The following is a 14,310-nucleotide window of genomic DNA, read 5'->3' as shown; positions in this document are numbered from 1 at the left end:
TGACAGATCCTCTATATACTACACCACACAGGAGAACTGACAGATCCTCTATATACTACACCACACAGGAGAGCTGACAGATCGTCTATATACTACACCACACAGGAGAGCTGACAGATCCTCTGTATACTACACCACACAGGAGAGCTGACAGATCCTCTATATACTACACCACACAGGAGAGCTGACAGATCCTCTATATACTACACCACACAGGAGAGCTGACAGATCCTCTATATACTGCACCACATGGGAGAGCTGACAGATCCTTTATATACTACACCACACGGGAGAGCTGACAGATCCTCTATATACTACACCACACAGGAGAGCTGACAGATCCTCTATATGCTACACCACACAGGAGAGCTGACAGATCCTCTGTATACTACACCACACAGGAAAGCTGACAGATCCTCTATATACTACACCACACAGGAGAGCTGACAGATCCTCTATATACTACACCACACAGGAGAGCTGACAGATCCTCTATATACTACACCACACAGGAGAGCTGACAGATCCTCTATATACTGCACCACACGGGAGAGCTGACAGATCCTCTATATACTACACCACACAGGAGAGCTGACAGATCCTCTATATACTGCACCACATGGGAGAGCTGACAGATCCTCTATATACTACACCACACAGGAGAGCTGACAGATCCTCTATATAGTACACCACACAGGGGAGCTGACAGATCCTCTATATACTACACCACACAGGGGAGCTGACAGATCCTCTATATACTACACCACACAGGAGAGCTGACAGATCCTCTATATACTACACCACACAGGGGAGCTGACAGATCCTCTATATAATTCACCACACAGAGGAGCTGACAATTGGCTAATTTGTGCCTTAAGTGCCTCAATTTTAGAAGTATATTCTATATATGGCAGTAAAGTCTTTCAAAGTCCATATATTCAATGTAGGAGGTGGTGATCAGTATATGTTTCCTTATATGTACATGTAGCCTTCCTAGTCATCTTGTCCATTGTGTCAGTCCGTGAAAATCGGATCGTACTCGGATATCATCCGAGTGCAGTTCGATTTTTCCACGCAATAATTGACTTGCATGACCGCGTGCGGTCTGAATATCGTATCCATCTCGAGCATGCTGCGACTTTTTCCTCGGACAGAGGAAAAAAGTCGGATATGTGCATGGCTCCATAGAATAATATTAGTGCATGTGCGATATGATGTTTTGTCGGTTTGCTCTTGGACCAAATATACGGTCATCTGCATGAGCTCTTAAAAAAAGGACTACATTTATGTACAAGGAAGAAGGTGCCATATCTCAGGAATGGAGAGGTGCAGGAACAAAAAAAAAAACGCCAGATTCAAGTGATTGGTCCTCTTTAAGACTTTACTTATGTAGTAAATCATATTGTACTCATGTGTATCAGTCCAAAGACTGAATGTATCATGCAGACTATCCACTGTTCTACTGACCCCAACCTACAGCACTGTATGTCCTGATGGTTGTGGAAGAGAAATTCATTAGAACCCTGCTGGTTCTACTGTTTTTCACTTTTTAAAAAAACAATTCAATGTGTCTGATACTTACCGGATTACCAGACTCTCCAGCATCTCCCTTTTCTCCTGGTACTCCATCAATTCCCTAAAAATAAGGTCAATGTTAATTAAAACTAACATTTATTACCCATATTTTATATCCAAAAATGACTTAATAAAGATTTAATAGTTTCTTACCGGAACTCCAGCTTCTCCACGTGGTCCAGGGTCTCCAGGAAAACCAATTGGACCCTGCAATGGATTATTTCCATGAGCTTTCCATGACAAAAATTAAGATTGCATCTGAGAAACAATACTTCTTCACATAGGTTATGGCAATTTCTTTGACTATTGTGGTCATACCAAATCAATCTTGAGTACAACCAAAGGCGTTGGGTGGTCTTGTCAAGTTATATAGACCTAAAGGGGTTTAAGACAATGTGTGTACCACCCCAGGCGTTCCCATTGAGGTCTTCATGATTTACCACTCTACGTTCTTTTACAATACTATCACAATCACGCTATGCTTTCTTAGAACTTCTCACCATGTTTCCTTTTGGCCCATCTTCTCCTGGTCGTCCCTTTTTTCCAGGTGTTCCAGCCGAGCCTGATGTTCCTGATTCTCCCTTTTCACCGCCATCACCTTTGCCTCCCTAGAAAGAGATCCCAACTTGTAATAAGTATACCTAGATTCTTGAGATGAGGCATGTGATGTCTTCAGAAGTCACTGACAAATAACATTATTTGTATTCTCAAAAGTTTTACGTTCATCTACCCCGATCTTTCATTTATCATCTGGCTCTGCTATGAACTTCCTTTCCACATGACCAGATATGTGGAAATGGTTTGCAAATGTTCTATAAATGGAAGGAGATGTGACAATGCGTTAAGATTGGTTGGCTCTTAACTAACTTATGGGTAACCCAACTTTATAGACAATAGATTACTAGGTTGACTGTAATACTATGGGCTGAGCTGGTCATCGATGAGAATCTATGTATGACTGGATTAGTTATCTTCTTCATTACTTACTGGGGGTCCTGGTTCTCCTGGTTCTCCTGGATCCCCAGCTTCTCCAGCCTCTCCCTGTAAACGTAGTATGACTTGTTAGGTAACATGTATTGTAAAATATCTCATATTTCTAAACAATAAACTCAAATAATAATCCTTTCATAAATACTTCCAACTACCAACCATTGCAGATTTTCTTCCACAATATTTTTTCATAAATTCATCTAAACAATCGAGAAATGTTTCCAATGATAACCTCTAGCTCACCTTTTCTCCCACAGCTCCTGGCTGTCCCAAACCTCCTGGATTTCCTGAGGGACCCTAAGAAAACAGAAAGAAGGTGCTTAGAACTGGACTAATTATGTTTTGTAGTTTCCTATGAAGCTTAAAAAATACTTACATCACCACCGCTCGGTCCCATAGGACCTCTTGGACCTCCAGTGCCAGGTGGGCCCTGCAATATTAAATTTAAGTTAAACCTTTATTAGTTCTTCAGAAAGGTTCACGGATAATATTTGTTTAATTCAAAATACCATTGGTCCAACATGGCCACTTTCTCCTTTCTCTCCTGGAGGTCCAGGCATACCCTAAAAGGAAAAGATACATATATTATATTGAAATACTTGCATAGTTTACACCATAAATCATTAATTCTTTTTAAAGAACCCTTAATGGCCACTATGGACATGTCCACTTACATATACGGTAGAATAAAGAGGTTGTTTGGTTTGGACATATCCTTTTTAGATAGAAGTTTCACCAAGGTAAAGCCGAAAGTGGAGGCAAGGGGTGTATATTTTACTAGGTAAATTAAGCATTGATTACAGAGCATGGATGTCCATTCTTATCACCTGGTCCTGGGCAACACTAAAGAGTTGAGGGTCATTAAGACCATTATGTCGTCCCCTAAGACCCACATGGGTCAAGGTAACTATGCTATGTAGTGTTAGATGTGGTGATAGGCCTTAGCTCTAGTATATGACATTTTGGATGACCATGTCCAGTGGTGTCCATATATGGTGGACATAGATTCAATGTCCACCGCAAAATGATGCAGGGTTTTGCCACCCAGAACTGATGGACCTAGTGTATGTTTCCATCTTCACACCCTTTTCTTTGGGTCATTTCCCCAGTAATGTAGTTTCTTGAAAGGAAGAGAGTCCTGCACAGATTCTCGCCACCTAATAGCAAACAGATCGGACAAACCAAAAGTTGGCAACCCCTCCCTCCATAGCAGCTCTATGCTCTTGACTGTGTCCATACTAATGTCATCACAAACAATAGGGAGTTCACTTTCAAGAAACGAACAAAGTTCAGGATTAACCTACCTGCAGTCCCCTTGGTCCTCCTACGCCAGGAAACCCTCTTAGACCTTCATCTCCCTTTTGTCCTTGCATTCCTGATTGACCTCTCCGCCCTGGCTCTCCATCTTGTCCCTATGCAAATCAAGAAGCTGATGAATAAATCTTCATTTTCAGATCCTCATATTTGGGAAAAAGATATGAATTAGGAATAAGGAACGTGCACGACTGACGACAAGAACATAACACTTACTGCTTGACCAGGGTGTCCTATTGGACCTTGGATGCCAGTGGCTCCTGGTGGTCCCTGAAGACAAAATATGAAAAGATAGATATATAATGTTTGTAGATTGATAATGTTCAGTGTTCTTTTTGTGCAGTTCCTTCATTTTACAGTCTAACAATGGCCATACACATTAAATAGTAGTCTGCCGATCCCCCCATACACATACTCGATGGTGTCAGATGTCATCTAAATGAAGACACGAGAGTAAGTGGTTTACCTCTCCTGGGTACAAAAGGATCAGGTATTGAAGTTTTACATGCCTGATCTTTCTTTCAGTCGGACAAGTATTAGAAGGCACCCATCAACATTAGATAGTAGGCCATTCTGTGATCGGCCAAATGTGCATGAGTTCTCAGTCTGAAGAGGGGCATAAGCCACCACCAGACACCTTAGATCAGGCTTGATCAATATATCTGAAGCTGTTTTCTCTGAAACTCACCTAGTGAATGTGGGATAAGCACATGTTAGATAGTTGTCTGGTACGACTGAGATCAGAAGGTCCAGAGCTGACCGTAATCTAATGTTTATGTCCAGCTTAACGATTTATGAATTTTGTTCTTACTTCTCTTCTCTCACTGTAGCCCTCATCCACAGTATAGACACATTAGTACTTACTTTGTCTCCCTTGTCACCTTTACTTCCTTTCTGTCCAGGGCCGCCCACTTCTCCCTAACAAAAATAATATTCCAATAAAACATTAAGAATCTCTTTTTATACAATTGTACAATAAAATTGGTAAGTCAAATAATACCTTATCTCCGTCATCTCCAGCAGGTCCTGCTGGTCCAGCAGGTCCTGGTGGTCCTAAACTTCCCTGTGAACCATCCTGGCCAGCTCCACCCATAGGTCCTTTTTCACCCTATATAGCCATAAAATAATGTTAGAAAAAAATACTACACAAGAAACAAATAAAAATCATATTATTAACAACTGTGGGATTAGAAAATGTGGGCTTAAGGTGCTCCCACCGGACAAATGTGGCGAGTAGGAATCCACCCATGAATGACTTAGCCGTTGTGCACCCTCCTCCAACATTTCCATGAGATATAATGCTAGTAGTTTTATTAAATATTGTGACGCAAACATTTTTTCAAAGAACCAAAAAATCGGTCACATTGCTAAGCACAAGTCTAACTTTATTGTCGATTCTTAATGGCATATTGTAGCAATGGCAATAAAGTACAGTCATGGCCAAAAATTTTGAGAATGACACCAAAATTATATTTTCACATGATCTGCTGCCCTCTGGTTTTTATTAGTGTTTGTCTGATGTTTCTATCACATACAGAAATATAATTGCAATCATATTATGAGAACCAATAGGTTATATTGACGGTTAGAATGAGTTAATGCAGCAAGTCAATATTTGCAGTGTTGACCCTTCTTCTTCAAGACCTCTGCAATTCTCCCTGGCATGCTCTCAATCAACTTCTGGACCAAATCCTGACTGATAGCAGTCCATTCTTGCATAATCAATGCTTGCATTTTGCCAGAATTTGTTGGTTTTTGTTTGTCCACCCGTCTCTTGATGATTGACCATAAGTTTTCAATGTGATTAAGATCTGGGGAGTTTCCAAGCCATGGACCCAAAATCTCTATGTTTTGTTCCATGAGCCATTCAGTTATCACCTTTGCTTTATGGCAAGGTGCTCCATCATGCTGGAAAAGGCATTGTTGGGCGCCAAACTGCTCTTGGACAGTTGGGAGAAGTTGCTCTTGGAGGACATTCTGGTACCATTCTTTATTCATGGCTGTGTTTTTAGGCAAGACTGTGAGTGAGCCGATTCCCTTGACTGAGAAGCAACCCCACACATGAATGGTTTCAGGATGCTTTACAGTTGGCATGAGACAAGACTGGTGGTATCGCTCACCTCTTCTTCTCCGAATAAGCTGTTTTCCAGATGTCCCAAACAATCGAAAAGGGGATTCATCAGAGAAAATGACTTTGACCCAGTCCTCAGCAGTCCACTTCCTGTACCTTTTGCAGAATATCAGTCGGTCTCTGATGTTTTTTCTGGAGAGAAGTGGCTTCTTTGCTGCCCTCCTTGAAACCAGGCCTTGCTCAAAGAGTCTCCGCCTCACAGTGCGTGCAGAAGCACTCACACCAGCCTGCTGCCATTCCTGAGCAAGCTCGGCACTGCTGGTAGTCCGATCCCGCAGCTGAAACAGTTTTAAGATACGGTCCTGGCGCTTGCTGGTCTTTCTTGGGCGCCCTGGAGCCTTTTTGACAGCAATGGAAGCTCTCTCCTTGAAGTTCTTGATGATGCGATAGATTGTTGACTGAGGTGCAATCTTTGTAGCTGCGATACTCTTCCCTGTTAGGCCATTTTTGTGCAGTGCAATGATGGCTGCACGTGTTGCTTTAGAGATAACCATGGTTAATTGAAGAGAAACAATGATACCAAGCACCAGCCTCCTTTTAAAGTGTCCAGTGATGTCATTCTTACTTAATCATGACTGATTGATCGCCAGCCCTGTCCTCATCAACACCCACACCTGTGTTAATGGATCAATCACTAAAACGATGTTAGCTGCTCCTTTTAAGGCAGGACTGCAATGATGTTGAAATGTGTTTTGGGAGTTAAAGTTCATTTTCTGGGTAAATATTGACTTACTTACAGTAATTGCTGTTAAGCTGATCACTCTGACATTCAGGAGTATATGCAAATTGCCATTAGAAAAAATGAAGCAGAAGACTTTGGAAAAATTAATATTTGTCTCATTCTCAACATTTTTGGCCATGACTGTATGTTTTACAAATCACATTATCTGCATGACTATTGTTAATATACACTGCAGGGTGAAAACAAAGTTTATTTCTTTAATTATTGAATCTTTCTTCATCTCCTTTTGCCCCTTTGAGCATCCAACCTAACAGAGCTGAATGTGCAATCCTATTGTTATCTGCTAATATGACATTTCTCAGCAGCACCCTGCTTCTCTTTCGTACTGCAGGTCCATCCCTCTTCTCTCCTGTGTGAATCCTGATAGATCTCATTATGGACAATTTTTATTTATATGGATGAGGTGAGTATCGATAATTTTGAATGTGGTGACTGTGAATGTAGTGACTGTTTAACCAACATTTTTTAGTGTTTACAAACTCCATATTTTATATGCAGGCTGGGACTGGCACACGGGGGGAACAGGAGAATCCTCTGGTAGGCCCCTGTGAACAAATGCGAATAAGTAGTGCTATTACACTTCATTCACATTCATGTTTTATTCTGACAGTAATTAGGTGGTTTGCATATGCTCTACTGACAGCACTACTGGAAGATGGATCCCTCGGCAAAGAAGTGTAAAGAGAGCCCAGTTGGATGATCATTAGGGGTAACATCTGAAAATCAGTGCAGAATTAAACATGGGTTGAATTGGAAAAAATGATTAATTTTGTATTTACAGAAAATTGAGAACACGTTATGATTTTGGGAATAACCTTTTAAGTTATAGTATTGGAAACTCCAAACCAATAACTCGATAACATGTGTGCTGGAGTGAGGGTTTCACTGCTTTTCACGGTTTTGATTGTTCAAAACATGAAGACTGCATGAATAAAAAGGGGACTGAACAGAATTAGAAAATGGCTGCTTTCTTACAACACAGCACCACACCTGACCACAGGTTGCATGCGGTATTGCAGCTAAGTCATATGCAGTTCAATAGAAATGAGCTGCAACACTACACTAGACACATGCACAGTTGCACTTTTTCTAAAAGCAGACGTGTTTTTCTAACACTTTTCAGTTAATTTTAATATTTTATATTTAATTAATTCTAACACCATAGTCCTCTGTTATCTATGTATGATACTGTGTGACTATTGAGGCTGTGATATTGTAAGTAATGTCGGGCTGCGTGTGACTATTCAGATGGACCACTTGGGCACAATGTTAGGAAGATGTCCTGCGGACTTGTGGTTAATAAGGATATCATCTTATTATGTGACCTACCGGATTGCCTTTCTCACCAGCAGGTCCCTGTGGTCCTTGTGATCCAGGGCGTCCTGGAAGACCGATTCCACCTGCTGGCCCAGACGGACCCCTCTCTCCACCTGGTCCCTGAGAAAGGCAAGATTTTACATAAGGTCAAGGGACTACCGTCTGTACGGATGAGTAGGCATAAAGAAGAGACACTTACTATAGCACCCGGTGAACCCACAGGCCCTTCTCCTCCTTTTAAACCAGGTTGACCCTACAAGGAAAAAAGCACAAATAAATTTAGACTACTGGGTACAATTTTGATCTTCGGTGTGGAAGAAGAACATAGCTGAACTAGAACGGGTGCAGAAAAGAGCAACCAAGGTTATTAAAGGGAATGGGCGACTGCAGGAACAAGACGAGTTTTTAAGATTGGGGTTATTCAGTTTGAAAAAAGTGTAAGAGCAGTGAGGCTTTGGAACTCTCTGCCACATGATATTGTAATGGATGATTCACTAAAAAAGTTCAAGGATAGCCTGGATGCTTTTAATATTACAGATTATGAGTACTATATTCTGTGACGGGGCGTTGATCCTGGGAACTGATTGCCATACGTAGGGTTGGGAAGAAATTTTTCATTGAATATGGAGAAATTAGCATCTGCCTCTTAACGTTTTTGCCTTCCTCTGGATCAACATGTTAGGTGATAGCATAAGAAGGACTTATGTGTATTTTCAATCTTAAAACTATGGAGCAATGAATAAAACAGAGCTTTATTGTAATATATTTTATGTATAGTGACGAGAGATAACATGAGACAATAAGTAGAATAAACTTGAGCTGAATGAGTGACAGGCACAGAAAGACAGAGGACCCGGCCCTTGAGGGCTTATAATTTGCATGGGAAAATGGGAGGACACAGTAGATGATGGCACAAGCTGACTACATGGCTTCGTGAAAGCAGGGCTGGTGGGATAAAGTCTGATCTCATGGTGAGTTCAAGAGAATGGGTGATGTACATGGAAAATTCTGGAGGTAATACTGTGAGGAGCAGTGATTATTATTATGTGTGGGGACAAAGCATAAAGTGGTTCCAGTTAATCTTGGTGAAAGGCAGAGGGTAAAAGAGGGGAGAGATGGTTTTATTATACAGCAAAGTTAAAGGTCCCCATACACATTTGATGAAAGGCATCTGAACTACTAATTCTGATGGAGCCAGCTGACCATCTGATAAAAACGGGGGTCTCCCGACTCTCCCATGACAGATAATATTGGGGGAGAGAAAGATCGAGCAATTGGAATTTCAATACCTAATCCTTTTTAATTTTTTAAGAGATAAGCCGCTGCCAGAAGTGTATGGCAGAGACTTTTTTTCCCCCTCTTCCCATTGAAAACAGATGAGTCCTAGAACGAGCTATGGACTCATGTAAATGATGGAGTTGGGAGACATGGTTATGTTCCAAGTCAACTTTTGGTCAACAGCTATCTTATGTGTATGATCAGCTTAAGGCTGGAGAGGAACAAGAGTGTTACATGGGAGGCGGTAGTCTCGGTCGGAGAAGATGAGGGCACTAGTATTTTTGTTCACTCGTAATTGAGAAAACAGGGGATTAGGGAAATTCTTTCGAACTGGAGTTGACAAACTGATGGCAAGGGCTTAGAGGTGCATCTTAAAATCCAGAGTTACCCGAGGTGGTGGAAACTGGACACGTTAGACTGAGAAAAAACTTGGAATTATTAACTGATCAGTGAGTTGGAGACAGATAGTAGTTTTGAATTGGGAGGAGAAGAAGGATGACATGACCGATAGACATTTGGGAATTTTGGATAGAAGAGGATAAATTTGGCATTGACAAAAAATTTGTACTAGAAGCCATGGGGTTGTATGAGTTATCCCAGACTACAGGTTTAGATAGAGTAGAGTAGAGTAGGGGTTAGAAGCCAGAGCCTTGAGGAGTGAGACAAGGAGGTAGTGATAAGTGGTAATGTATGAGGACATCCAGGATCGGCCGACTCTATGATGCCAAGAAGTGAGGTAATGTGAACAGAGTTTGTTGTAATGATACTTACTGCATCGCCTCCTACGCCGCGGGCACCCGGAAATCCCCTTAATCCTTGAGGTCCAGCTTTACCAGGATTTCCGGAAGGACCAGGGTCTCCCTGCAACACAAGAGGATCTATGTTACTCGTAAATGGTTAGACAAAGAAAAAAAAATCATTCTTAACGGGTCACACCAAAAATATGTAGGAGAAATAAAAAACAGTACAAAAGATAAATAATGAAAAATAAAACATAATAACACATAGTACAGTGTTCAATGACAAATTCAGCTCATCATATCTGCAGCCTGGTGCTAATAATACGAAATGTAACAGGTAAATCAATCTGTCAACTATTGTCCCATATATAAATGTAAAGTGCTGCGGAATAGGTCGGCTCTATCGAAATAAAATTATTATTATATACCGTATCATACATACTGTACAGTATTTGCAGAAGTGAAACTTTGGGGGAACATTGAAGGGTCTGGACCAAATATGGAAGCTATGGATGTACAAAGGATAGCATATTGAGGATAACTAGGGGCTAACCCCTTCTGAATGGGACAGAGATCAAGCATTCATTCTCTATGAAGTTGCCAGTGGAAGCCAATTACAGAAATGTAATTTACTCAAATGTAGAATAATGAGGAAGAACTGGCATATGTAGATTGTGAGCCCTCGCGGGCAGGGTCCTCATTCCTCCTGTACCAGTTATGACTTGTATTGTTTAAGATTATTGTACTTGTTTTCATTATGTATACCCCTCCTCACATGTAAAGCGCCATGGAATAAATGGCGCTATAACAATAAATAATAATAATAATAATAATACAATATCGCACAGTGACACCATCTGCAGCAAGTTGATGCTGCAGCTCTCTGGAGGTGGTCTGAGGATTGTCCTTGACTGATCTCACCATTCTTCTTCTCTGCCTCTCTGATGTTTTTCTTGGCCTGCCACTTCTGGCCTTAACAAGAACTGTACCTGTGTTCTTCCATTTCCTTACTATGTTCCTCACAGTGGAAATTGACAGGTTAAATCTCTGAGACAGCTTTTTGTATCCTTCCCCTGAACAACTATGTTGAATAATCTTTGTTTTCAGATCATTAGACAGTTGTTTTGGGGAGCCCATGATGCCACTCTTCAGAGGGGATTCAAACAGGAAAACAACTTGCAAGTGGTCACTTTAAGTAGCTTTTCTCATGATTGTTTACATCTGGCTATGAAGTTCAAAGCTCAATGAGGTTAGAAAACAAAAAAGTGCTTTAGTAAGTCAGTAAAAAGTAGGTAGGAGTATTTAAAATAAGAAAATGATAGGGGGGCCCATACTTATGCACCTGTCAAATTTGTTGACTCTTTAGTGTAGAATATTTGACTGTCATTTTTTAAAGATTCTCCACCAATTAGCAAACAAAGTCGGCCATACAGGAAACATTTTTGATAGCCAAAAAGACCAGAGGCCAATATTGGCACCTCTTCATCAAAGGATCAAGTGTAGCAGATGTTAAAAAAAGTCAGACATCTGTGAAAAAGTTGGTCTACTGTATTGGATTTTATCAATCTTTGTTAGGTTTTGTTGAAAAGTCAACAGATCTGCATCCCATCAATGGAAGCCCGGGTCAATTCACAGATCACAAAAGAGTTAAAGGGAACCTGTCAGCAGGATTGTGCACAGTAACCTACACACAGTGTCAGGTCGGCGCCGTTATACTAGGAGCGATCCTTTCTCAGGAGATACACAGGGGGGGGGGAGGGGGAAGCATCCTCTTCTCTGCCTGAGTAGGAAACTGTCGGCATGTGAGAAAAATTATTTCATTGTAGAAAAGGAATGCTTGGCCATAGAGTGGGCAGTGGACACACTGTGATACTATCTTTTAGGGCGGAAATTTAAATTAGTGTCAGACCATTCCCCACTAAGGAGAAAAAAAGGGAAAAATGCTCATGGTACCCTCTGGTTTCTAGCCATCCAGGATTTCTGCTTCCGTGTGGAACAGAGAGCCGGGTGTTACATAGTAATATCGATGCCCTCACGAGAATCACATGTCTATTGAATGAAGGTTACAAGCCCACAGCTTTAGGCAGAGGGGGGAGGTATGTAAGGTAGCTGTTGGACTTGGAGTAACGCTTTAGTACTTATAGGACTAAAAGCGGTTAAAGGACTAAGAGGCTGGACTCTAAGCCAGGCAGACTAACCAGCACTATGGACTTATTGCTTTATGTTTTAGTTTATGCCGAACAAGCTCTGTATTTGAGTTTCCTGTGATGCGGTTTATTAGAATGGAAATAAACCAGCTGGAGTTTAAATAGAAATGGTTCCTGTAATCCCTCAGATCCCCCCAAGTGAGTAGCATTGCTACAAGCCTTACCTTTGCACCTTCACGTCCAGCAGCACCTGGCAATCCATGCTCACCGGGAGATCCTGGTGATCCTGGGTGTCCTCGCTCTCCCATGGGGCCGGTTTCCCCAGATTTACCCTAATTAAGAGAACCTAAATAATCATATTTTCCATGGAAAAAGATATAATATCTCGATCGTTTTTGTAGTTAAAATACGTACCTGTGGCCCCACGACTCCAGCTGGCCCTGGAAGACCTGTTTTGCCTTGAAAACCCTGTTACATAGATAGGGAAATAAAATGTCAAATATCAGATATATAAGATTGGTTGTTCTCAGTGGGAGAATCAAAATAATAATCTTGTAGTTATAATACATTTTAATGGCTAACAAAAATAAAATTAATGATATTACAAAGTAAGCTTTTGAGACTTCTTAGGTCTCTTCAGGTCTCTTCATCAGGCATGCTATAACAAATTGCCTGAAGAAACACAAATATATACACAAAAAAAGTAGAGACAAGACATAATAAAGGGACATTTAAAAAAAACAAGCAAACTGAGCTCAGAGAATGATCTATATTAGTTATATAGACATTGAGCTTCATGTCATTTCCAATGTCTTATAGGAATACGAGCTAGGCTTGAGTTTTGCAGCTGACACCTGACATCTGAAGTCACAAAACAGTGAGGTCTCAGTGTCCCAATTGTAGTCACAGGTAGATATTTATAGTTGCGTTTGCACCCAAATTTTTCTGAAATTTAGACAGTTTAGTGTCGTAAACCAGATCAATGTTTTACGCAACACTAAGTTAAAAATGACGAGAAAGAGTGTCAGGGTTAACCTTTTGGCATGAAGTATGACATACCTGATTCCATTCCATAAATTTGTATTTCTACATCAAAATTGCAAAAAAAAGTTGCATAATCCAGGCAGGTCATCGCTGTCTTAAAAAAGGTATGGAACAAATACATTTGCACTGCAACCATAATACTCATAAAAAGTCGCAATTTGTGGAAAAATGTGACATTTGGCACATGGTCTCCAGTCTCCACTTCTTTTGTAACATTAGGAAGTGTACAATTAAACATATTAAGATTTATTTTTTGGTGCAATACTTATGGTGCAATACTTATGAAAAGTTGTAAATTGAACAAAGTTTCATCATTAAAGTGCAATTTGGCACTTGTTCTTAATGAACATTGGGGAGTGTACTGCCAGGCCAAAAAAGTTGGGCTGGGATAATTTACACCAAATTTATGAAAAAAAAAATACATTTTTTAAAAACTACAAGTGGTGAATCAGCACAGGTTCAAAATTATCCAACTATTTTCCTCGAAATAATACAATTCAAATTCTGATTTTTTTTTTGTACCAGAATTCAACATACAACATAATAGAACTCACCGGTTCTCCTCGTGTGCCAGCATGTCCTGGTAAGCCATCTTTCCCAGGGACACCCTAATGAGAAAGCATTGACATCGGTTAGGGTGGACAAACTGGCATTTCATTAATAAGTCGCAGGTGCCAGAAGGCCAAGAAAAATAGAAAACTACTGAAAACACCTTATAAAGATGTTGTTCACCCAAGTCAATTAATTTTTGTTGGAAGGGTTCCTCCAACAATAAGGAGTGTCCTTCCAAGATATCCATCGATTAACTGTGATCTCTGGGGGAACTTAAGAGAAAGAATTCAATTTCCTTATACCACCACCAAGAAGAGCATTACATGATGCCCCATTGAAATCAATCTTCTGTCTTTGAATGTTGGACAAGGTGGGTCTTCCAAAGAGAGAGATACTCATTGTAAGTCATCTCCTGACTGGCTAACAGATGAAGGTCTTGAACAGGAGACCACAGCCAGTTAGAAAGGATAGGTAATGACT

At 40.6% G+C, this 14,310-nt stretch overlaps 1 protein-coding gene across 2 annotated transcripts in view; it reads right to left on the bottom strand.

Annotated features, from left to right (window-relative positions):
- COL5A3 (collagen type V alpha 3 chain) overlaps positions 1-14,310 on the bottom strand; it is a 305,521-nt gene that overhangs the window by 52,108 nt on the left and 239,103 nt on the right. For both annotated transcript variants that reach the window (XM_069767069.1, XM_069767070.1), the window contains 17 exons: positions 13,833-13,886; positions 12,649-12,702; positions 12,459-12,566; positions 10,119-10,208; positions 8,269-8,322; positions 8,082-8,189; positions 4,880-4,987; positions 4,744-4,797; positions 4,096-4,149; positions 3,870-3,977; positions 3,075-3,128; positions 2,942-2,995; positions 2,809-2,862; positions 2,563-2,616; positions 2,076-2,183; positions 1,729-1,782; positions 1,583-1,636 (listed from right to left, as the gene is read on the bottom strand). In XM_069767069.1, the coding sequence (XP_069623170.1) occupies positions 1,583-1,636; positions 1,729-1,782; positions 2,076-2,183; positions 2,563-2,616; positions 2,809-2,862; positions 2,942-2,995; positions 3,075-3,128; positions 3,870-3,977; positions 4,096-4,149; positions 4,744-4,797; positions 4,880-4,987; positions 8,082-8,189; positions 8,269-8,322; positions 10,119-10,208; positions 12,459-12,566; positions 12,649-12,702; positions 13,833-13,886 (1,224 nt within the window). The remainder of the gene's footprint in view (positions 1-1,582; positions 1,637-1,728; positions 1,783-2,075; positions 2,184-2,562; positions 2,617-2,808; positions 2,863-2,941; positions 2,996-3,074; positions 3,129-3,869; positions 3,978-4,095; positions 4,150-4,743; positions 4,798-4,879; positions 4,988-8,081; positions 8,190-8,268; positions 8,323-10,118; positions 10,209-12,458; positions 12,567-12,648; positions 12,703-13,832; positions 13,887-14,310) is intronic.

This window comes from Ranitomeya imitator, chromosome 4, assembly GCF_032444005.1.
Source record: "Ranitomeya imitator isolate aRanImi1 chromosome 4, aRanImi1.pri, whole genome shotgun sequence".
Taxonomy (NCBI): Eukaryota; Metazoa; Chordata; class Amphibia; order Anura; family Dendrobatidae; genus Ranitomeya; species Ranitomeya imitator.
The sequence above is the reverse complement of the archived record's forward strand: the minus strand, read 5'-3'. Positions and strand labels throughout refer to the sequence as shown.